We start from the raw sequence: 25,936 nt of genomic DNA, 5'->3' as shown, positions 1-25,936 counted from the left end.
CAGAGCTCTCTGCAGTGACCATAGTAACAATCTCCACGGTCTGTAGACTCACTGCCTGTCTCTAGAACAAACCAACATGCCTGAGAAAAGAGAGAGATAGATCCTATCAGCTCAAGAGAAAGCACACTGACCGATAAACAGGAAGTGAGATGGATGGCTGCAGGGAAACATAATCACCATGAGCTAATGAAGGGAGATAAACCAAACAACCAGCAGTCAACCAAAGTCAGACAGAGAGATTTAAAGGCTAAAAAAGGGCAAGATTGTTGAGCATGTGTTACCCAACCTGACAAGTTTGAGTCAGGGAAGGACAATGAAATAATACTGAACGGGATTGGACCAAGAGAGACAATAGCCTGATCCTGACACTGACAAATCAGTGTGAGAGACAGAAGGAAGATGGATACTTAAGAAACAGATAAGACAACAGTGCAGAGAAGGGTGCATCTCATGATGGAGTGTTGTAGCAGGAAGTGATGAGGAGGGGGTGGACACTGCGTCCTGGGTAAGACATCATAGATCTGGTAGAAAATGTTGGCATTTCTCTCGCTCAAGGCTCAACCAAAGTGAATCACCCTCCCTTCCTCACTCGGTCTTGCTTGCACTCATGTCTGTCAGTGCAGGGGTTAATGAAGTTTATCATTCTCCTTTTTTGGCAACCAAGATGGCCAAACTGGATGTTATCGAGTGCACTCATTCAATCCCACAATGCACTGTAATAACTAGTGTACAACCGATGTACACTCAATGGCTTGAGAATACCCATAATGCACTGTAAGTGTCATGTTGAATGAATTCCCACGACTCATCAGAAGGTCAGAGTCACCACATCAATCCATTTTCCAAAACGTCTGTCCAATATGGGTGCCGTGTAATATCATACAGGTACACATTTCTTTTTAACTGATTAAATATTTTAATTGAGGTCTATACATGCTAATTTCCATGACAGAGTCCAAAATAAATCTTTTCATTACTACTGGAGCTGCCAGTTTGCTTAGTTTTCTAATGATTATTAAACAGCAAGCACAAACTATAAAAAAGTGGCAGCCTTTCCAGCACACTTAGGGCCTGTTTACACCTGGTCACTTCATGCATTTTCTCTGATTGCATAGCTATCCAATCGTAAATAAAACAGGTGTAAATTCCCTCTGAAAATGCTTTCAAGATGGATTTAAATCCGATCGCTCAAATCACTTCAGGAGATGTTTTGGGACGCATTCCAGATGAAACTGGACAAGAGTAAATGCATCTGGTTGTTGAAACCACATATGCAAATTTTACTCCTCCCAAAATGTTAAAATAATAAACGTGTGAGAGTGTGTTATAGGCTGCATAACATGTTATAGTCAGATATGACGGCGCTAATGCAACACGCATCACCGCAACGGAGTATCTCTGCAGCAAGTCGATGCACAAACTGGCACAAATTAAAACTGAAAGTAAGTCGCAGAAGCTTACGCATCAAGTGGGCGGGCAATATGCTAATGTTTCCTGTTGACGTCAACATAAAACGGCTTGGGATTTGTTTTAAAAATGACTCGTTTAAATGACTCTGAGTCGACTCTTTCTTTTGAGAGACAATAACTTTATACACTGTGCACTTTCAGATGTAAAACTTTGCAGGATGTTTTCATTCACTTACAGCCGTGTTACACACTGCATGAAAGGTTATTTTTTTAAATCAATATCGGGTTAAAATCGGTTAAGATTTAAAAATTGTCTAAAGGGTCCCAGGCCTAGAGAGACATCTAAAATGTGTACTGCTGGGGTAGGAACAGGGTTGGGATGCATTTGAAGAGTTAAAGCATTAATTGAAGGTGTAAGTCAGGACTCTTCATCTCCATGGTCAGTTACCTGTGGACCTGTGGAAATCCAATCCCAGTTTAACCCATCAGTAATTCTGAACACATTGATTAGAACCATGTGCCAACAATTAAGTTGGAGCTGACTGTATAGTATGAATGTAATCCAAAGTACTCCCTTCATCGTTGTTATTAGAGATAAGCAAAAAATGTTTGCAATATTTTATGTAGATTAAAAAAAAATATTTTTTCAATATTGCAAATTGACGGCATTTCCATTAACCCTGTTATGCGACAAACATTTTTTTCCTTCCACGACAAGTCATGGCAATGGATGTTGGTAGGTTTACATACTGTATACTAGCCATTATTTTTAATCAAAGGAGGCATATGTGTTTCTTTAGTGAAGCAGTGTGGGGAGCCGCTCCTGGGATGCTTCTGAAACGTGCCACAGTGCTGGTATAAACACAAGCATTGATCAGAGTGGTCGATGCACCATGGATAACTGCTTATTTACACTGCACACATCTAAGCATTAATGGCAAGGAAAGCCCTTTATACTTGAGAGCGGCCACATATGAGGTGTTTCTTGGAGGTTGTAGTATATTAAACAATGATCATATGACTTTTACGTACACCAGGTGACCTGTAAATGTGAAAAAAGCGGTTTCCTTTGCAGTTTTGCAATATATTCCTTTTTCCGAATTGCCTGAAAAACCACCTCATGAGAGTATAAAAACTTGTTTGGTGATATATGGGAGCTTTTGCAAAATTGAGGTGTCTCCATTAGGCATATTTTCAATTAGCACAATTTGAAGGGTAATGGAAACTTGGCTGTTGTTATGGGACCTACAGCATCAGTTGCGTAACTTCATTGCCTTTCACAAATCCCTTCCTGTGGCCTAATGGGGAAGTGTTCACTGGATTTCATAACTTCAGGCAGTAGTAGAAGGCCATCCAGGTTCTTTTCATCTAGTGTTTTATGAATACTACAAATTCGAAAATACTACTTTCATGTACAGGTTTTTCTCTTACTACAGCACATTGAAATGTGGCATACTGAAAATGGTGTCAAACTATACTGAAATATTGACAAATGCTGTTTATTTCAATTATTGTAACAACAAATTGGCATAAAGTACAGTGTGTAAATCATGTGCAAGCATCTGAGAAAATGAAATGCATTTTAAGACTGACCAAGTGTGCAGCTCTTAGACACTATGCAAAATGAGTAACAAATGTAATTTCATGAAATTTGTCCCTTGAACAACATAAAACAAAGTATAAAAACATATCCAACAGCAAATGCTTTTAATCAATATTTAAAAAAGCTCTGATAAAACAAATATAATCCTTTTTTTTCAGATCAGTTCTTCAGAGGTTAGCAAACCAGGTGCTTCTGCACAGTGTGCAGTCTGGGGGAAAGGAAAAAAAAAAAAAAAACACATAGAAGGCCTGGTGGAACCTTTCATTTTTCTCCTGACCCATACTAACTGCTAAGATAACTAACTTGTAGGCCCATCACAAGTGCTGCTAACAGGTTCTGTGCCATTACTGTTAGACTCTGAACCGTTTTGCTCAGTTTCTTCACCTTCCTGTTCTAAGAGATCCGGCTCTTGGCTCAGTCCCTCGGCATCTTCTGTGCTTCCTTCTTGGGTTACTGTTGAACCATCGTTCCTCTTGCCCTGTTTGTCATGAAAGACTTCCACCCCCACCATGCGGAGGTAATGAAGACGCTCATTACGGGAGACGAAAGCCCTGATGGAAGTTTTACCTCTCCAGCCGCACAAATCTATAGGGCACTGAGGAGCATCAAGTTCCCTGGAGAGATGAAAAGAAAAATTAAAAGTTGATACAAGAGGGAAAAGAGCCAAAGAATGAGCGACAGAGAACAATGAGAGAAAGCAAGACAGAAAAAGGAGAGAGGAAAATGAGCAAATTATTGATCAGCTACAGTGCAGACAGGGCCACGTGGAGTGTGACAGGGTTGGTGGTTGGGGCACTTTAAGAGCGCCTGTGATCAGATGGATGGAAAAAGAGTGAAAGATGATCAGGCGCACTGTGCTGGAACGGGCCATCATGTTTTCATGTGGGGAGCCAGCAGCACGCTGCCAGCAGAGGAGGATGACACCACAGCGCCACGCGCCGCTAATCACAGTGACATCAGAGCTGCTCTCGGCTCGTGTCACTCACTGCGAAGAACAAGTGCGCGCACTTCAATATTAGAGTATGTGCTTTGTGGGGGCTCATATTAATGAGAAAATAACCAAACATATTCATAGATTCCTATGATGGCGTGAGGCTAATTTAGACATGTCATCTAGCACAAAAAGGAATGGAGTAATAATGCTGTGTGGTGAACATTTATCAACCGTACCGTTTGTTGTGAATACTAAAAAGGGCTGTTTGAGATTCAGTTTAAAATTCACAAATTTTTGCTCAATTGAGGCAGATTTCCATAATCCCTTGATGCACAACAAAGAACTTGCATATCTATCTCAGATCACATGATTGAAAAACTTACATTTTTATTATTAATATTTTGCACTAGTTTCGCAAGTGAGAATTTTGTTCTCTTCACAGCTTTGAATGGAAACATAGCTAGTGTGTCAGAGTCCGTTTTTATAATTTAAATAATTGCCCCCTTGAATTAATTTTCAGTGAAATCCAACCTTTGCCGGGAGTTTGACTGACCGGCGAACTGACCAATCGTAACGGCAAATCCAATAAATAATCTAAAATATGAAATTAATTAAAATTTACATCTGAATATCAAAAATAAACATGTAAATATTTAAAATACCAAATCAAACAAAAACAAATCTCCAAAAATATCAAAATAAATAAATGCTTGAATAGGTATGTGTGTATTAACACTAAGCCCAGGTTAATTTTCCTGGTTTTAACCCACACACACACACACCATGCAACTGGTCAGTTCCAGTTCAAACATGAAATCAGCTGCTTCTGTGAGTACTGGGCGTCACGTGTGCATGTGCAAGTTGACTGATGTACTTGTTACTCGCATTTAAAACATAAAAGAGTGATGAACTTGTATTGTGTGCTAAAGCGCAATGAAAACAAAAACTCCATATTGTTGAAGAAACATTGGTATAAGCACAGCCATACATGGGCACAAAACCCAGAGTTTACGGATTAAAATGGTGGGTGTGTGACAGAGAGAGGGAGAGAGATAAAAGGACACAGTTTCCAGCTGGATTGACTAGCTTTCTACACAGTAAGGGCCATCAACGTGAAACATGACTGTCTGGTGGGCCAAACAATGAGCTTTCTGCTGAGAGAGACAATGAAGAGCTATTTATCTGTGAAGAGGAAGCCGGGTGCATCAGTTCAAGCCCTTTAATTATCAGACAAGGGGCGTAATGGCTACAAAGCGCTCAATCTCCATACATTTGTCTCCTGACTGGCTGATAAATGCTGGGAGTGCCATCACAGAGCCCTCTGTGTACGTACAACACGGCACACCTCCCAGCCACCGCCACAGGAGTCCCAGCACGAGCGCCACTCCAATACATTGCCAGACGTCTACCAAGAGCGCACGTTAAGATTTCACCTGATGAAGAGACTGCTCCCAAAGATACAGAAAACAAAGTTGCCTACAAAATTCCGATTTTGGTTCAAATCCAAGGCAGAACTACATTTAGCCTTCACATATAATGAACTGAGATTCTAAGTTGATTAACTTAATATCTGTGAACAACGCATTTAAAACTTTTCCATAATGTTGTCCTGTTAGCTTAATAACATGTTAACATCAAACTATTGGAATAAATTATTGCTTCCGTTTTGTCTTAGAAGTACCCCACATAGGTAATGGACAACGAGGCAGTTCACTAGGCTTTGGTACAGATGAAGGGAAGAACGAGGCATAAACTAGAGACTAGAGCAGATCAAGCCCAAGAGGTTCTTTACTGTTCAATAAACGTGTGGAAATAATATGGATTAAGAACATGATCACTTACTTTAGATCTGGTAGGTATCGTAAAACAATGCTGCCCATTTCTGGAGAAAGAGAGAACAACATATGCTTTTCAGATAAATATTTTGAATACATCAGTGATGTCAGCCAAAAAAATATAAATAAATAAAATTCACATTTGTTGGCTGTAATGTGATGCTGAGCTTCAAGAGAGAGAATAAAAGCCGATAGGTTCTGGTCTAAAGATGTGAATTTGTCACAATGACAGAGGCAGTTTGACCACATTGACAAGTGCCACAGCAACTACTATAACACCAAATTAATAAATGACTAATACCTATACACAAACACATACATGCATAGAATAGAAATTTAATAATTTAGCAGATAAAATATATACAATTACATGAAATTTAAACAAACTATGCAGTATATATAGTCGGCATAGCAGTGGTACTGAAAATCATGGTGGCGAATAATTTATCCGAGGATCATGATGTAAATAATAATGGGCTGAGAACTGAGCCCTGTGGAACACCCTGTACGAGTAATACAGTGGGTGATTTATAGTTATGTATGGTGATGTAGTATTGTCTGTCTGTCAGATAGGAGGAAAACCTGGATAACGCAGCTCCTGTGATGCCAATCTCTGAAAGGCGTAGAAGTAATGACTTATGACAGACAGTATCAAAAGCTGAGCTGAGATCAAGCAATAAGAGTATGGAAAGATTGCCTGAATCAATAAAGAGGTCATTAATAACCCTTACTAAAGCATTTCAGTACTGTGATGCAGGCGAAAACCTGACTGAAATATATCAAACTGATTGGTGAGCTAGAAATGACTGCAGTTAAGTGGCAACAACCTTTTCCATGATTTTTGAATTTATCTATTTTCTAGGGCTGGAAATGTAGCGCGTTAATTAAATTACGGTGAAAAATACCACGTAAAAATTAAACACTAAAAACACAAGTGATATTGGCACTGACTAAGTTTCTTGGCCTGATCGTGAGCATCATCTCCAAGCTTGCTGAGGAAGGGGTTCTCCTGCGTGAGGAGCACCTTCACGTCCTCCACGCTGATGTTGATGATTCGGGCTCTGATGTAGGGGCATAGCGTGTAAATACCCTGAAGACAGACAGCAGCAGAGTCAAGAACTCAATCTTCTCTTTCTCACAAACAAACAAAAACACACACATAGCCTTTCCTGCTGAGAAAAGCATGTAACCACAGGATGATTAAATCTAGTGCAAAAATGCATTCCCCTTTACTATTAACTCAACCTTGGAAAGCAGCATACACGCTTTAATCTATTTCTTTGTCTATGGGAAGAATAAATACACATACACAATTCGCAGAACAGATTTTCTCTAGTTAAAAATCAATAGACTGTAGTGGAAAATGGTAATGGAAGTTCCCTCTAGAGCAGACAGGAAGGTAAGCTGAGGCTATTAACGGCACATTGAGATTAACTAGTTTCCCTACAGACCACTAAACCTAGTTTTTGAGCAAAAAAACATCTGAGACAACTGCGATATCGGAGTGTTGCTTTAATTATAGACTGATTACTGCGGTACAAATTAATATCCAAAGCCTTTCTGGTTAAAACTGCATGTGAAATCAATTGCAGAGATATCTTTGGGATTAGACTGCTGCTTTTCAATTTAAGATCTTTTAATATGATTTTTAAATAATGCAAACATGTCAACACAACACTCTTTATTCTAGAGGGGAGTGTCTAGTATTCATTTAGGATTCATACATTTTGGATGCATGCAGATACACAAGTGATTCATAAAACATTTACACCAAACTATGTTTTTTTACATTCACCCACCTCCTGAGCCAGTCTGAAAGCACAACCAAAATGTTCTCCATCAGTATTTCTGGACCAGACCTTCACGCCCGTGTTTATAACCTGCAGAAAGACAGAACCAGGACATGAAGAACTCCATCTACAACAGTGCTTTGCTACTTAACCATTACTATTATTTGCTAAATTTGGTAAAACTTTACAGTAAGGTAGCACAATTTATAGCAGTACTTATTCGTTTTTGTTAACATTAGTTCATAAAAATACAATTGTTTACTTCATGTTAGCAATGCAAGTCCATTAAGTAACAACAGATACAACTTCTGATTTTAATAATGTATTAGTAAATGCTGAAATCAACATCAAGTAAAATTAATAAACCTTTTAAAAGTATTTTTAATTGTTTTTCATATAATTTAATATACACATTTACTATTAGGTGACAGTTAGTGTATGTATATATATATATATATATATATATATATATATATATATATATATATATATATATATATATATATATATATATATATATATATATATATATATATATATATATATATATATATATATATATAAATAAAATAATAATAATTATATAACAATAAAAATTATTTATCTTCATGTTTAATTATTTTTAAATTTAAAAAAAAGTTATAATAGTTCTGCATTACTACCCAAATAACATTACAGCATGTTAATTGCTCAGAACACAAATAATACAACAAAGGACAGGGTGTGTAAGTGTTTACAGTGTGCTTCTTTGTTGTAACACAACTCCAGTGATGTCTGTTTACATTAGCAGCAGATGGTTGTTTCATACTTGATGAATGTGAAGGCACTAGAGCACAGATAGAGATGAGATCATAGCGAGGCTGCTGTCCCCATCTGCCTGTACGCCATCTTCAATCACTGCTAGCACTGATGAAGGGCCATCAGAGTGTGTGTGTGTGTGCGCTCTTGCCTTCATTCTCTCGCTGTTGTTGAGCAGAACATTTCGGAGCTCTTTGGACACCATGTACAGGTTCCTCTTCTTTCCTTCGTGGGTGCGAGTCAATACATTCAGCTTGGGGAAATCTGGAGACAGGTTGTAGAAAGCTCTGCAGCAGACAAAGAAATATCACAGCATAAAATAAATGATGGTTAGACAGGATGAAAAAAAAAATGCACATATGCGCACAGCGCTGAACACGCAGCGACATATGGAGCAGAGGCGTTGTCTCCAACAAGTCAAAATGGCGGATTGCCAGCGCTGTGGCACTGTGCATCTGTGTGAGAAAATAAATAACATTCATCACAAACAAAAGACAGAGTCACAGTGACTGAACGGTAATGATCATATCATCCATTCATCTGATCGGTCACATAGGATGTACAGTGTAATAGCAGATAAGTGCTCATTTTTATACAAACAAAGGCCCCAGCCCACTCAAAGTGTATATATTCAGACATGACAAACACACAGGGATCAGAAAAATACTGCTAAAAAAAAAACAAAAAAAACAAGCAATATATGAGAGCGTTTGTAAAAAAACAGTATTTGTATTGAGCAGCGAGGCTTTGTAAATGGAGAGGAGAGGCACTCACTGGATGGGAGAGAAGATGGGGTCATCCTCTGTCAGAAACACAAAAGGATCCTCTTTGAAGCCAAAGAGTTTCATCTTCTTTGGAGGAGGGGGCCTGGAACAGACAGAGCACTTCATGTCAATGTGGAGCACAGTAACTGAAGAAAAGCTGCAGTAACGCACACCGTCCATCAGGGGGCACTGAAGTCAACACCACAAGTAATGCCTGAAAGCCAAAGGGTTTGAAACGGAATTCTTTCTTACCGAATTCTTAAAGAATACTGCACAGTTGCTGTGTGCTGTAACTATTATGTGAAACAGATTATGGTTCAATAAATGGTTCAAACGGTCATCAAATAATAGTACAAGTATAATGTCTGTTCAACGCTCATGTTTTTCTTAAATATACTGCTGTTATTTTCACAGTATGGAGCCATTTAGAGAGCAACTCATGGAGCTTCCAGATGGAAATGTTATTTTGCAATGAATTTAATTGTGGCCATGCGTCTAATATTAAACGGTCACAAAAAAAAAAAAAACACGTTATAAATACAATTATTACTAACACCACTATCTATTGGCAATAGCTAATAAATTAAAATAAAAACAACTATTCTAATAATAATAATAATAATAAAAATTAACTATAAAAATAACTAAATGATAATCAATGTGTCTGTTACATAATACTACAATAACAATAATTATAACAAAACTAACAATGTTAATAAAAACTATTAATTTTATTATTAGAATAATTTAAAACAACCATTATAGCTGTTCACTTTAATAACAACAATAAATTAATTATGAAGTATGCTATATAATAAAAAAAAACATGAATTATTATCAGTTATTTTTTTATTACTATTGTAATAATTGTTAGGTTTATAAAATATAGTTATTTTATTATTAAATTCATATTAATAGCTATAATGGTTGTTTTAAACTATTCTAACAACAACAAGATTTGTTTGTTATTCATGTTGTTGCTAGAATATGAACTATTGTTATTGTAATATGTAAGATACATTGATTATCATTATTATTACACATTAACAAGATGTTAACAGGACTGTGTTTGAAATCTCTTGAGCAAAATCTCATCTGGGAACTATGGACATGATCATCCTACCGTGATCATGGACACCCTAAAAATGCTACTGATTTTCTTGTCATTGTATTGATTTATTTTAATATTTTACCAAGATCTTGTTAATTAAATGTTTAAAATCAACAAAGAGATAACAAATAATAGATCTACTGATTTATAATACTGGTTTTTAAAACCCTTGTGACTAATAGGCTTTATCATTCATTTATCATCATCAGGCAAAATATCCCAAAATCCACAGCACAGAGAGAACAAAAGAATGAACGAACAAACAGCAGAGAGAACAATAGAGTGACTTCTGCGCCCACATACACACCTGACTGAAGATACTCACCCACAGGCATTATCTTTCTTGACCTCTGAAGGGTCAGGAGTATCTGGGACAGACAGGTTTCCCTCTGCAGGAGTCTCGCCCTCCACCGCTTCCACAGGGGCGTCAGTGGACGAGCAGTCTGCTGGTGGGACGTCAGCGGGAGACTCCCCCATCTGCAGCTCCTCTGCAGGAGCCACCTCCCTGGAGGAGTTCACCTCCTTATTACGAAGCTACAGACAAAGAGAGGACAGAGACAATAGCTATGTTTCTATCTATTTTTATGCGCATTTTAGGATATCGCATTAAAAAAAAAATGCTTGATGGAAACACCAAGATGCGCATAAATTCTAAAAATGCACATAAAAAAAACTTGTGAGTTCAACTAAGTAGGTTAAATTCTTATCCAGTAAGAAAACATGCACATAAACTGTTGTAAACTAGTACTGTCAAATGATTACTTGCATCCAAAATAAAACTGTTTACATAATAAACCGTACACACACATACACACACACACATAGTGGTGTGAAAGTGTTGGCCCCCTTCCTGATTTTTTTGCATGTTTGTCACACTTTAATATTTCAGATCAAACAAATTTAAATATTTAATCAAAAGATAACACAAGTAAACACAACATGCAGTTTTTGAATGAAGTTTTTTTATTATGAAGGGAAAACAAAATCCAAACCCATATGGCCCTGTGTGAAAAAGTGCTTGCCCCCTAAACCTAATAACTGGTTGGGCCACCCTTAACAGCAACAACTGCAATCAAGCGTTTGCGATAACTTGCAATGAGTCTGTTACAGCGCTGTGGAGGAATTTTGGCCCACTCATCTTGGCAGAATTGTTGTAATTCAGCCACATTGGAGGGTTTTCGAGCATGAACCGCCTTTTTAAGGTCATGCCACGGCATCTCAATAGGATTCAGGTCAGGACTTTGACTAGGCCACTTCAAAGTCTTCATTTTGTTTTTCTTCAGCCATTCAGAGGTGGATTTGCTGGTGTGTTTTGGATCATTGTCCTGCTGCAGAACCCAAGTTCGCTTCAGCTTGAGGTCACGAACAGATGGCCGGACATGGTCCTTCAGGATTTTTTGGTAGACCGCTGAATTCATGGTTCCATTTATCACAGCAAGTCTTCCAGATCCTGAAGCAGCAAAACAGCCCCAGACCATCACACTACCACCACCATATTTTACTGTTGGTATGATGTTCTTTTTCTGAAATACTGTGTTACTTTTACACTTTTGCACACAGGGCCATGTGGGTTTGGATTTTGTTTTTTGTTCCCTTCATAAAAAAAACCCTTCATTTAAAAACTGCATGTTGTGTTTACTTGTGCCATCTTTGATTAATATTTAAATTTGTTTGATCTGAAACATTAAAGTGTGACAAACATGCAAAAAAATTAAATAAATCAGGAAGGGGGCCAACACTTTTTCACACCACTGTATGCATGTTATGTATATTATTTATATACATATACACACACATTCAGTATATATTTTGAAAATATTTACATTTATATGAATTTATAAATTTATAGTATTATAAATATCTTAAATATATACATGCATGTGTTTGTATTAATATATACATAATAAATATACACAGTACACACTCATGTATTATGGATGCGATCAATCATAATTAATCGTTTGACAACACTAATGGAAACACTTTTACCAAATAAATTCCTTAATGCGCATCAAAAAAGACGTGACTTTGCGATGGGACAGCATAACTGGATCTCATTGCACAGCATCTGAAATGCTATTTTTTTTCATTCTAAAACGCTTACGCAAAGTCTCAAAGTGCTCCGTTATAATTAACTCCTGAAACTGCTTTCCCAAACAGCAGGCACCGAAATATGATAACATGACCACGTTTCATCTGTGCGCTCTGAAGCTCGTAGTTTATTGTATATAATATTTTTTTGTGTACAGTGACTTCTACTACAACAAATAAAATTTTTCTTCTCTTCAACTCACTGGATGGAAACGGTGCTTTATTTGCAAATGTTTTATGTGATATTCCAATTTTGCGCATGTTTGGTTTGTAACTTTGGATGGAAACATAGCTATAGGTACACGTACTAGCAAAGAGGGTGGATTCAAAACAGCTTTGTTAGTTAAAATGACAAATAGGTACCATAAATGTTCTCTCATGCAACTTCAATGCTCTGTTTGCATACATTTTATGTTTCTATTACCTTTGGGTAACGGCGGTTCCATGGCATGGGCGCCCTCTTCACCAACACAGCCACAAAAAACCCACCGGTGTTCTGGTGATGGGGCAATATTCTGATACTGAAAACACAAGCCAAATGTACCATAATGACTAGAGAAATCTGAGTAAATTAGGATCACACTCGCAGTGACAGTTTACATGTGTGCATTGCTTCACTTTTACTGTGGTTGTATACTACCATCTGGAGGAGAGATCTGGAACAACAAGCATGTGCAGAAGCTGCTAGTTTTTTATTTGTTTGTTTGATTAAAAGCTTAGTTTCTGTTATAGACAAATATTTTTGATCAAAACTAACTCACCATCTCTCCAGCTTCATATTGGCCAGCTTTTCTGGGTCTGTTGGTGGAAACATGGTGGGTCTGATCTGAGTGTGTCGACTTATTGGCACCTCTGACCAGTCAGAGAACCACTGACCCTCTTTAGTCATTACCTTTAAAAGAGCACAGAGCTAGATTACACTACCTTTTTGTAAAGAAATTAAATTATTTTATTCAGCAAGGATGCATTAAACTGATCAAAAGCGACAGAAAAGACATTTCCAAGCAGTTTGCAAGGCGCTCTTGGTCTTATGTACAAAGTAATTGATTGAAGCACCACAATAAAAGATTAAGGGACCTTAATCTTTTATTTTGGTGCTTCAATCAATTACTTTGTACATAAGACCATGATCCACACTCACAAAATGGTCTTCTCTTTAGCATTTATTTGCTATGAATCACCAATAGGATAAAACACAAACGTTTCAGCTCAATGCCTTCTTCAGTGTGTGCTCTGCTTCTTCAACACGCTAAATTAATATCAATATAACGATTGATTAATATCAAATAAACGCTAAAGAGAAGACTATTTTGTGAGAGCGGATCATGGCCTTATATACCAAGTAAAGACATTTAAAATGTTACAAAAGATCTCAATTTCAAGATTAGTATAAAAATAGTGAAGGAGAACAAGGAAGAAGAAGCTTTTCTTGAGCAGCAAATACATATGGTCGGTTAATTATCAACTGACTCGCCAATGGCATGTGTGGCAAAAAGTTTCATTTTGTAGCTACATTTAAAGGTGACATCATGAAATCTGACTTCTTCCCGGTGTTTAAGTGCTATAATCGTGTCCCTGGTGCATCTACAACCCAGAAAACGTGAAAGAACCACGTAGTAAATTTTTTTGGTAAGCCTTTCTCTGCAAGCTTGTGAAAAAATGAGCCACTCAGATCTCGCTCTCCCCATGATGCAGAAAAGTGATCTTATTATAATATTACTGCCCCTTAAAAGGGGTCATATAATGCGATTTCTAGTTTTCCTTCATCTTTGGAGTGTTACAAGTTGTTTGTGTATAGATAAGATCCTTGAAGTTGCAAAGACTAAAGTCTCAGACCCAAAGAGATATTCTTTATAAAAGTTAAGACTTGTCCACGCCTTCCTAAATCGCCTCATTTAAACATGCCCCCACATGTCTACATCACTTTGTGGGAAGATCTGCATAACACCGCCCAAATGTGTACACAAAGAAAGGCGGGATAACTTATTCTCGCTGTAGTATTGTTGCTGCCACCGGCGCCATGTCATGGAGACGCTGTGTTTCGTTGTGAAAGCAAAACTACTTTGATTTTTACTTGTGTTCTCTTTTGGAAGCCCAATCAGTGGTTAAGTTATATTTACAACACTGTTCCAGAACAGTTCAACCCAAATATTCGAGTGTGTGCAGCGCATTTTACAGACGACTGTTTCCTGAACCTGGGATAGTAGCCTATAATGCCAGCTGTGCACAAAGGCTGTTTCTATAAAGTGAGGCGATTCCAACTTTGCAAGGACAGTCTGGCACTTCTGACTCACAGACTGCAAGTACGTTTTCATTTTTAAAGAATTTACACTGCTCAACTCCCGTTTGAATAATCAGTAGCGTGCTTGGTTGTCGCTTCTCCAATCACAAATGCAGACATGGTTTTATGTTTATGCGGCCCAATTCAATGCAATGAGTAAAAAGACAGTATAAGTCATTATAATCAGTAATTATGTCTCCACTGGATGCAACAATTTCCTTGATTATAATGGGTTTTATTGGTTTTGTCGGCATCACAATATGGTAAGGGGTGTAACATTTCAGTCACATGCTTGAGGTATTTAGCCAATAAGAACGCACTGGATAGCAGGCCAATCAAAGCACACCTTGCTTTTCAGAACAACGAGCTTTGTAAAAAATCAATGCGTTTCAGAAAGGCAGGGTATAGAGGAGCAACAATGTACAGTATGTGGAAAATAATGTGATTTTTGAACCTTAAACCACGTAAACGCATTGCATTACACCAAATATTATTATTAGCAATGTCTATTGACCACTTTAATCTGCAAGTTTCCCCCCCTTGGTGCCGCCATTGTGTTTTTACAAGTGAGTATGGTGTACCAATTCTAATGCCATGGCAAAAGTTCAAACCAAGCATGCTAACTGACGAGCAGAGTCTCAGCCTCAGAGGAGACAAAAGAGCAGTGGATTTACTGATTTATTGTTTTGTAACTCATTTGTAAGTTGCTTTGGAAAAAAGCATCTGCTAAATTACTAAATGTAAATGTAGATATAACTATGTATTTTTAACAAACGTGTGTATTTGGGGTGGTGATGGCGCAGTGGATAAGACACATGCCTTTGGTGTGAGAGACCCGGGTTCGAATCCACTGTGAGACACCAATGTGTCCCTGAGCAAGACACTTAACCCCTAGTTGCTCCAGAGGCGTGCGACCTCTGACATATATAGCAATTGTAAGTCGCTTTGGATAAAAGCGTCAGCTAAATGAATAAATGTAAATGTAAATGTATTTGACCATTTAAGCGCAATAAGACATGAAAGGGAGCTTATTTTGTTACTTTTTATGTTACTGTGTGACAGCCGCTTTCTGTGTGCGTGCTTCAGATGTGCACGCTCAGAAAACCGCATATTAGAAGTTTAAATTAATATGCTTTAAATTGCATGATTTCAGCATGATACTCAAAACAAGGGGTGCGTGATACTATCAAAAAATTCAATATTTTCTGGGATATTATCGATAACGATAATTAGGTATTTTGTTGAGTGCGTAATTGTGCTGGTACCTTAAGGACTGCCATGGACAGCTGACTCCTAAAGTTTTTGATATTCTTCATATTCTTTGTGGTGGTCAGTTCACACAGGGTGTGTCTCACTCGTACTGGAAAGTGAAGCTGCGGGCTCTTTGAACGCCCCCTGGTGGTTGGCTGCAGTACAGGTCATAAACCCCACCCTCTCCATGTAAACGAATGGGACTTGAGTCATAAAAGATTACACTTCCAATACAATTTTCCAAAATATGATTTTGGTCATTTAAGGTAGTTATCACGCCGATATAGGTTCAATTTTGTGGTAAGTTTGATTTTAGCTAGTAATTTGATGCTATAAAAATGGGGCATGTCGTTATGGTTGATTGGGTCTGCGGGAGTTTGATTCTGCGGCTCCACCTCACGACTCTACTGCGCAGACTCCGGCTCCAACGAATCTCTACTGCGCAGACTCTGGCTCCAACGAATCTCTACTGCGCAGACTCCGGCTCCAAATGACGTCATTTACTCACGATGGCAGCAGCCATACTGGGATGTTTTGGCTTCATTTTTCTATAGTGGAAGGAAGCGGAGACGCGTCGTCCATCTTTTTTTACAGTGTATGGTTCACACTGATAGAAATCTTTTCTAATAAGTTTAAAATGATTTTTACATTTTATGGGCATTTTTACGTTTATAAAGCCATTTTATTATCTTTTGAGTCAAATTTTCATATTTAATCAGTGAATTAGAATAATACATTTTGGCTGTTACCAAGCAAATTAAATCAGTATCAACAAAATTCACCTCCTCTGCAGGAAGGAGGAAACAGAATTTGCAACTGAAGTGGCATTTAAATGCATTTACACAATGTTTAATGCAAGACATTAATGCATTTAAATTGCAGTTATAAATGCATAAATAATGTTTTGATATTAAAAATAAAACGTTGAATACTGATATTTGAAATTATTTAAATAATAAAAGCTACTTTAAAGGGGGAAAGGGAAGTGGTGTGTGGCCAAGTATGGTGACCCATACTCGGAATTTGTGCTCTGCATTTAACCCATCCAACGTGCACACACACAGTAGTGAACACACACACGGAGCAGTGGGCAGTCATGCTGCAGCGCCCGGGGAGCAGTTGGGGGTTCGGTGCCTTGCTCAAGGGTCTCACCTCAGTCGTGGTATTGAGGGTGGAGAGAGTGTTGGTTATTCACTCCCCCCACCTACAATCCCTGCCGGACCAGAGACTCGAACCCACGACCTATGGGTTACAAGTCCAACTCTCTATCCATTAGGCCATGACAGCCCCCCAAATGTGAAATTAAAACCGCCAGTAGGTGGCAACAAGTCACTGTTAATAAACTGGATTGAAATGATTAATTTAAACAGTTGATTCATTCAGGAATGAAACACTCATGTTCTATGCTCAGAGACGCAAAACTGTGCTGTGGCTTTGTTTGGAGTTTTTTTTGTCAAAATAGCACAAAAACAGGAAATTTGGTCTCAAAAACGTAAGTCTTTTAATTAACTTATTGAACTGTTGTAAAAAACAAAACAAAAAAAAACACATTTGTAATTGCTTTTTTCTCTTGCAATCAAGAAAAAAAAGTCACTCTTCGTGTGAAATTGCTTAACTATATGAAGTGGTATTGTAAGAATTACAGAACCTCAGACACTTTGAACTTCTGAGATGGACAACACACACACAGTGCATTAACATACAGACATCTGTCTCCACATCCCACTGAGAGAAAATGTGGGAACTTTCTCACATATGCATCAGTTTCTTTTCATCCCCTTCCCCTCACCCATCCTTCACTCACTCAGCTCAGTCAGAATGGTCGATAGTAGAATGTAAAGTTCTACATTAATGCAAGTGATATTTACAGTCATGTTTGGTATCATTTGAATTGTCTCAGGGCGACTGGTACAATGGTCTCATTCTTATAAGAAGTAAACTAAAAGGTAATACAGATCGTAAGAGTTCAGAGATATTTTGCATACTTTAGAGGGTGGGTCAGTTCGCAGTGGTTTTCATGCAAATTACCTTCTGTCCCAAAAGGTGCTAAGTCGACTTGATTAAATTGCAAATTACCATTGTTAGTTCCTGTCTCCACCTCGGGGGGTATTGGTCTTGGTCTGAAGTACTTAAGGAAATGTAGCAAAGGGGTCGGGGCGTTTTTCTGTAGCCACAGCTTTGCAGAGCTCAAAATCACACCTGCTCGGAAGTTTCTAGTGATACTGAAGACCTTGATTAGTTGGATCAGGTGTATTTGATTAGGGTTGGAGCTAAACTTGTGTAGAGCTGTGGCCCTCCGGGAATTGAGTTTGAGACCAATGATTTAAAGAGAAAGCAGTTTCCACTAAAAATAGGCATTTTCAAATTATATAATACATGATCTGTGGGTTATTTTGAGCTGAAACTCCAGACACATTTTGGGGACACCTGAGACTTATTATGCCCCTTTTTACAAGATGTACCATAATACAAGTCTCCTTTAAAGACTAGCCTTCAAGTTTCCAACCACGTCATAATCACTCTGCATCACTGTCTGAACTTTACAATATGAAACCAGAGTACAAGATCTGATTACTTTCAATTTGGTTAGGGAGGCTATCACGAGTTTAGGCATGTTATGTTAATAATGTTACCAAGATATCTTGGATTATCAAAAGAGCTTTACTGTGGGCATCACTCCATTGAGGACATCTGTTACCTATAGTCTAATGCCCTTCCTGCAGTTAATGAAGGGAAATGACTGTGCTAAGGCAAAAGACATAAACCAGGGCAAACTCAACATTCATAAACAGAAACAGTACGGAAAAAAACTGATGTCAGAGAGTGGAGGCTAATGCTTCATTACCTTCCAAGCTGTAATTCCAGGCATATATTTGAGTCCTGGGAGATCTGCAGAGGTATCTGCTAACTCTAAAGCACCTGAGAAATAAACGAGAGTAAAGAAACCACCACAGGAGAGTGAGATCAGTAAAAGCAGAAGATGAAGGAGAAATGATAAGACTAATACATTCAGCTTAATGCTTATAATACACTGTTTGATTGAAAAAAATCGTATTTCCCACAGGTTTTGAACTTTATTTTAATAGAAAGACACAAAAAAAACAGTTGAAACTTATTATACCTCAAGAATAGGGTTTTCTTTAACTACAATAATAATAACAACACTTCAAACTAAATGAATATTAGACTAAATTAAATTATTAGTTTAACTAGAAGTAATACTTCATAGCCATTTTTATTCATAATGACAAGAACACAACAAAATTACTAAAACTTCAATAGTAAAATTAAAACAGAAATATAAATTAAACTCAAAATATTAACAATTTATAACAGCATGTTAATTGTACTAAAATAACACTGCTCAGAAAACTACTCACATATTCATTTTTATATTTGCGGATTTAAAATTATTTTATTGCAGAAAGTCTCAAAAAGCTTTATTATGGTAAGAAGAACTGGGGTGAAAATGTGCTTAACTATCATGAAAATATTGATAAATATTTATATAAGATGATAAATATTCAAATAAGAAATTCGAAATTAAAAAAAAGGTCCTAAAATAAAGCTTTATTTTCAACATGCAAAACAATTCTCTCTTTGAATGAAATGGGGCAGAAATGTTTTTTTGAGCCAGAAGCCAGAGGACAGCACACATACCTTCACTCTTCTCCAGCAGGGCAGCGATTACGGCTTCATCCTCGATGGGGTTCAGAGAGCAGGTGGAGTACACCATCCTGCCCCCTACTGCCAGCTGCTCTACACCTCGCACTGCGATCCTGATCTGCAACCTGACAGAAAATGAGAGGAATTGAAAAGACACACACAGACTCTTAGAGCATAACAAACTGCTCTGTTCTGCAACCACTGCAACCCGAGAACAGACACAAACAGACCCATGCTGACAGTGCAACCTAAAGAACACAACATCTCGTTTCATTAACAAGGTACAGTAAACACTCCTCCAGCAAACACATCACTGCCGCTGCCAAAGTGCTTAAGCTCCAGACACAATGATCATCATGCATCAAGACTTTTGGGTTCATCTGAGAGCATGAAGACACTGGTCAAAAGTAGTAGTACAAAACTACGATACATTGTTGACATCAATACAGTTGTGTACACAACAAGTATCCAAACATTTCTTAATTTAACTGATTTAATAAAATAAATAATCTGTATGTGTAAAATTAATATTTTTATTCAGCAAGAATGCCTTAAAATTGACAGTAAAGACAATGAAACGTTTCTTGAGCATCAAATCAGCGTATTTGATTTCTGAAGGATCACGTGACACTGAAGACTAGAGTAATGATGCTGAAAATTCAGCTTTGACTTTACAGGAATAAATTGCATTAAGACACTTGCAAAGATACACTTACATAATTCATACTTTTTATACTTCTATATCCATTGTGAGATATGCAATAGAGGTAATATCTGTAGATCAAGTGGCGCGCATTACAATATTCCACATACCGGTAGAATGGATTTAGGCAAATCCAGGTATTCCATGCATTCAGAACGCTTGCATACTATTCCAGGGTTTAAATTTAAAGACTTTAAGACCTTTTTTAAGACCTGCACAAATAAAATTAATACCACATGAGCGGGGCAGGGCAATGTCTATAGTACCATATTAAACTAATTACTGTAAAAAGCATAATTTACAGTTCAGATACAAGTTTTCACAAAACTTGAAAATGTTTTCTACAATTACAAAGAAAAATTTTTCTACAATTATAAATATAAATTAAAATTATAAATTAAATTAAAGTGAAATAAGTTAGGGGTGTGCGATATTGATAAAAAATTCTCAATTTTCTAGGATTTTATCGATAAAGATAATGATCAACGTAATCAGTGTTGTTTGCGTTCAGCATGCGTGTGCTGTGTACTGAATGTAAACAATGCTGATTACGTTGATTATGTTCTGGGGTGCTCTCCAAAATGGCAGAAGACGGTAAGTCGGGGAGAAGAATTGCTGAATAAATCATGTTATTGTTTTCTTTGCGCACAAAGTATTCTCGTAGCTTCGTAAAATTACAGTTCAAACCCTGACGTCACATGAACTATTTTACCCACATCCTTGCTACGTTTCTGTGCGTTGATTGTGGTAATATCCTTGCGGTCTATGGAGGGTCAGAAAGCTCTCAGATTCCATCAAAAATATCTAAATTTGTGTTCTGAAGATGACTGAAGGTCTTACAGGTTTGGAACGACATGAGGGTCTGTAATTAATTACAGATTTTTCATTTTTGGGTGAACTAACACTTCAGCACAGCACCAGACTTTGAATGTGCAGCGTTCATGTTTATTTAATGAAAACGTTTTGAAGATTAATCACCACATTCAGCCATATTGCAATTCTGGGGCCTGTTTCATAAAACAAGTTTAACAAATAAGCCAGGCTTATTTCAGTTAGTCTGACTTATTTTAAACCAAATCAACTGACATTAAGTCAGACTAACTGAAATAAACCTGGCTTATTTGGTAAACTTGTTTTATGAAACAGGCCCCAGGTCTTTCTGTCCCCAAAGTGTTTTTTTTTTTTTTTTTACAATTTAAGACCTTTTAAAGGCCTTAAATTTGATACAAGTACATTTAAGACATTTTAAGACCCCACGGAATCCCTGTATTCACAGCACACAGTGAAAACCGTAAGAGTACACTATTCTGAACATAGGCCAAATGAACTGGACTAGTCTTACCCGTGGAGCTGGAGGCCGTTGCTGGTTGTCCATTTTTTCCACACATCAATGTTTTTCCTCATCGTTCCATCGCCACTGTAGAGAAAAGGGTGAGGATTTTATTGTTTGCTTTTTAACTGCAATGCAATTTCAGATCATTTCATATTACCCTTTATTTTATGGTATCCTTATTACATTTAAAGGCAGGGTAAGTGATTTGGATCAAAAACATTTTGTGTTATGCTGGTTGAGAGTCTCTTCACATCACAATAGCGATCACTAAGTTAAGTGGTCTAAATGTATTTATCTCATCTGTGGAAGGTGTAGGACCATAAAATGTTTGACCAATCAGATTATTTGGTCCGAACATTACGATCCTGCCTGCCTGTCAACATATGCATTTACAAACCTGTGCACACCCTGTTTGTTAGTTACTTGAAAAAGTAATCTGATTATGTAACTCGAGTTACTTGTTATAATTAGAGATTCTTCACCAGATTACGGATTGTGGTATCACCACCACATTTATTTCCTTCAAGTAATTTTAAACTGGACTGTATTAACTTTTAAGAGAGTTTCCTGTGGTCTCATGAGATCATATGCTATTTTTTAAATCAATTACACCAGTGTTTGCTTAACAATTTTGAATGAAATAAAAGTGCTATTCAGGAATGAACTCAAAGTTAGGAAACTACAATCCTACGCAGGCAAAAAGGCAAGCCATAATTACATCTTTAAAGCCAACTTCAAATCATTTCATAGACGGAGAGAAATGTTTAGGCAGCAAAACCACGCTGACCACAGTGTGTGTGTGTGTGTGTGTGTGTGTAAGATGTTTGGCCAGCTGGTGCAGAGCAGACGGTGTTGTGCTTGGCACCTGATTCTGCTGCAGGCCAAGTATAGAGTCCACCAACTTTAAACCCTGCTATATGATGTTACAAGCTGGGAACAGATTCACTGCTCAACTGTAAACACAGTGCTCTGGCATGTGTGTGTGCCTCTACAATTGTGATCCCTACATTCTCTGTGGTCAATCACAACTTCATATCTATGTACAAGAAAGCAGATTCCTGCTGTTTGACAACACATACACACACAATGGCTCTTACCAAGGGAAAAAGCAGAATATACATCTACAGTTTGAATGGTTTGACTGCTCTCTTTGCAGCTTATTTTGGCCTATAATCACTTAGAAGAGACCAGATGACGACATTTTAAGCAACCAATAATCACAAACCAGACTGTAAGGTTGAAGGTTCTGGGAAGGTTTTCCTGAAAGATTTGGCAAGTAGAAAGGCTCTACAGATGCTAAAACCAATCAGAAGCCAAACAAACCCATTTCATGTATAGTAAAATCAGTTCCCCATTTTATTCTTAAAAGTCTGAACCAGATTTATTTTTCTGTATGGCATCTATGACTCAGACGAACACCTCATACTTTGCCAAAATAATAATAATTTTAAGTTGGGTTGTATATAGTGTAAGGGTATGGGGATTTGTATAGTATAATTTTAGTATTATTTATATATAATAATTTTTAAATGAAAATTTTGAATAACCTTTTATTTTTGTATTTTCCGGTTTTTTTTAAGCTTTAGAAAATTGTGCTTCGGCCATTTTTATTTAGCTTTATTTCAGTAATTTAGTAATTTTATGCTGCAAGATAAATTGTATTTTAATCATGATTTCTGCTTATCTTGATTTATTAAGCATAATCGTTTTGCGATATTTGCCTGCTAGTAACAAGCCTCCACAATCTTTCATGGTTCTGGTTGCCAGATGTCAAGAGCTTAAATCCCCCAATCAGAGCTCTTCTCATGAATGAACATCTTCTGTTCTTTGGTTTCCCAATCCAACTTCCCAACCTGGCAACCACACACACTCTCTCCCTACATTATGGAAAAAGCACTGATGTGCTGAAAACACTGGCAAACATTTAAGTTTAGCTTTCTCCATTCTGACCAAAATAAAAGTGTAATACAGCCAGTCTGTTTCCTTTCGGTCTGTTGTTTGCTGCGGTTGATCTGCCACTAAACCATGCAAGTTGTCCTTCTCTTGATTTGATCCGATTTGAGCAAAATAATCGTGATTAACAGTGCAACCATTATCATGCAGCCCTAATTACTCATTTTATTTAAGTTACTTGGCAAGGCAACATTTCTAATTTAATAATTTGATTGAAAAACTGGAGCTTTTTCATGGAGGTCAATAAAACCAACTCTGGGTCCAAGCAGAGGCGCTCACCTGCAGGGTACATCGCACAGGATCCGGTCATAAAACAGGACCTCCTTCTTCCCGTCCTGATCAAAGTGCAGACGTGGAATGCTAGAGGCGTCATGGTTGACCACCATAATACATGGACTGTTCAATCTCTTGGCCTGGTGGACCAGCAGGTAACAGCGCTTATTATCCACATCATTGGCAATTACAAAACCCTCTGAAGACACAGAAGAGATAAAGGACAACTATGAGATATGATCATCTTAAATTAAAACCCATACTAATGAGTAACGGTTTACCAGGGAAAGGCATGTCCATGTCAGAGTGAAGCATCTCGATTAGTTGAGCAGTCTTCGATCCTGGAGCTGCACACATGTCCAGAATCTAGTCAGACAAGCCAGAAAGATGATGGAGATGAGACCTCACAATTATAAAGAATGCAGAAAACACACAAAACAGAAAAACATTCAGCTAGTTTTTAAGGAAGCTCACACTGGTGTACCTTATGTTGAGGCTCAATTTTCAGTAGAAGAGGAGGAATCATACTGACTGCTTCCTGTCTGCTAATATTCCCCTGATTGAGGAAATAGGATAAAAAAAAAAAAAAAATGGCTGAAAGTGTCAAATCATATTCGCATTCATTAAAAAAAACAAAACAAATGAAGTTCCACAGGAATTGCTGATTTTTATTTACCGATTCCGTTTCGCTGACCAAGAACTGGTGGAATTTCTCCAGGAGTGGAGATTTGCGCAGAATCTTTCTGCTCAGGTTAGTGTGCCACGCCAGTTCATCAGGATACCTATAACAGCATGGAGAGACTAATGATCACTCCTGAAGTACAATGTTTTTCAGAAGGACATTCAAAACCAATGTAAAAGTGAAACACGCAAGTTTTTTATTCATCTTACCAACTTAAGGGCTGAGGAGCCTCAATCTTCTGCCCATCCACCTCAAGATCTTGAACCTCTTTGAAGTATTTCTCTTTAAGAGTATTTAGGATTTCTTTGGCATGACTGATTACAGGGGTTAAAAAAGGGACAAATAACTGTAAAGTTGTTGTATACACACATTTTATATTTCTAACTTCTCCAATCGTGTTAGTACCTGAAATAAAGTGCTGTTTTTTTATTATACATTTTTTTGTCCCCGTTCTTCATACGTAAAAGATGCGAATTAGAACATTGTTGTATTACACTCATATTTTGTTACATCTCAAACAGATGCAAGTTAAATTGTAGGGGTGTAATTGTGACAGGAGTATATTGTCACAAGCTTATTAAATTACAATGTCCTCTCAACTATCCATAAAAGTTGTCAAGCAATATGGCTTGAAAGCAGCGCGGCTGATGGTCAGTGGTAAATGATACGATTCTGAGAGCAGTAAATAAAATTTAACTAGTATTTCTCAACCATTTAAGTCTGAAATCACTGTTTGTCATTCAATTACAACTTTAGACCTCACCTCTTGTATCCAGTGATGCGTATTGTAGCTGGCAGTGGCTCCCTCATGGTCTCCATGAACTCCTCAAACTCTCCCTCGGGAACAATCTTCAGCTCCTTGTAGTAAAGCTCAAAGAGTTTGTTTTCCTTGATGATCTCAGAGTATCCAGCTCGCCATCCCTGCCAAAAGAAGCCACGTGAGTGACTATTACTACCTTCATATATGCCATTTACCATGAGATTACATTGAAATGGTATAATGGTTTTACATTGTACATTCACGACCACAATAATATAACATTATATTCAGAAATGCATCTGCAGTGTTGGCACTGCGCAGAAAAGTAAGAAGCTAGAGCAGTTAGCAAACTCACAGCATCATCTCTGCTTCTTTTCCCCTCTGGTCTTCCATCTCTGTTCTGCTGGGGTCTTTGTCTGTTTCTGTTTTTCCTGCCCATGTTGGACACGCATATAACTCTGGATATAAACCTACGATGCGTTTTGCTTGTCTTAAGAGCTGCACTTCTCAACTCCTGCTGGACTCACGTGTTCGTGACGCAATCTAAACAAGCGCACATTCGACTGAAAGACCCCTTCCTTGGTGCCCGCATTATCGCCTGACTTATATGCAGAAGCTTTTCTTTTTCTACCTTTGACCGTCAGCCCTAATTAATTAATTGTCAGAATAATAAAACACAACTTATCAACTATACAAAAT

At 37.6% G+C, this 25,936-nt stretch overlaps 1 protein-coding gene across 1 annotated transcript; it reads right to left on the bottom strand.

The window, feature by feature from the left end:
* Window positions 1-2,888: 2,888 nt before the first annotated feature.
* LOC306885667 (RNA cytosine-C(5)-methyltransferase NSUN2-like) lies at window positions 2,889-25,802 on the bottom strand. The gene is made up of 19 exons (XM_079442347.1): window positions 25,593-25,802; window positions 25,241-25,398; window positions 24,687-24,791; window positions 24,472-24,577; window positions 24,280-24,351; window positions 24,077-24,161; window positions 23,802-23,994; window positions 21,579-21,653; window positions 19,528-19,658; window positions 18,713-18,786; window positions 13,097-13,227; window positions 12,760-12,856; window positions 10,570-10,778; window positions 9,144-9,236; window positions 8,521-8,656; window positions 7,581-7,661; window positions 6,733-6,871; window positions 5,789-5,828; window positions 2,889-3,626 (listed from the first exon to the last, which is right to left on the bottom strand). Exons 1-19 carry the CDS (start codon window positions 25,674-25,676, stop codon window positions 3,311-3,313), a joined length of 2,325 nt encoding a protein of 774 aa, XP_079298473.1. The 5' UTR covers window positions 25,677-25,802; the 3' UTR covers window positions 2,889-3,310.
* Between the last annotated feature and the right edge of the window lie 134 nt (window positions 25,803-25,936).

The sequence above is a fragment of the Barbus barbus genome (assembly GCF_936440315.1).
Source record: "Barbus barbus genome assembly, chromosome: 19".
Classification (NCBI taxonomy): domain Eukaryota; kingdom Metazoa; phylum Chordata; class Actinopteri; order Cypriniformes; family Cyprinidae; genus Barbus; species Barbus barbus.
The sequence above is the reverse complement of the archived record's forward strand: the minus strand, read 5'-3'. Positions and strand labels throughout refer to the sequence as shown.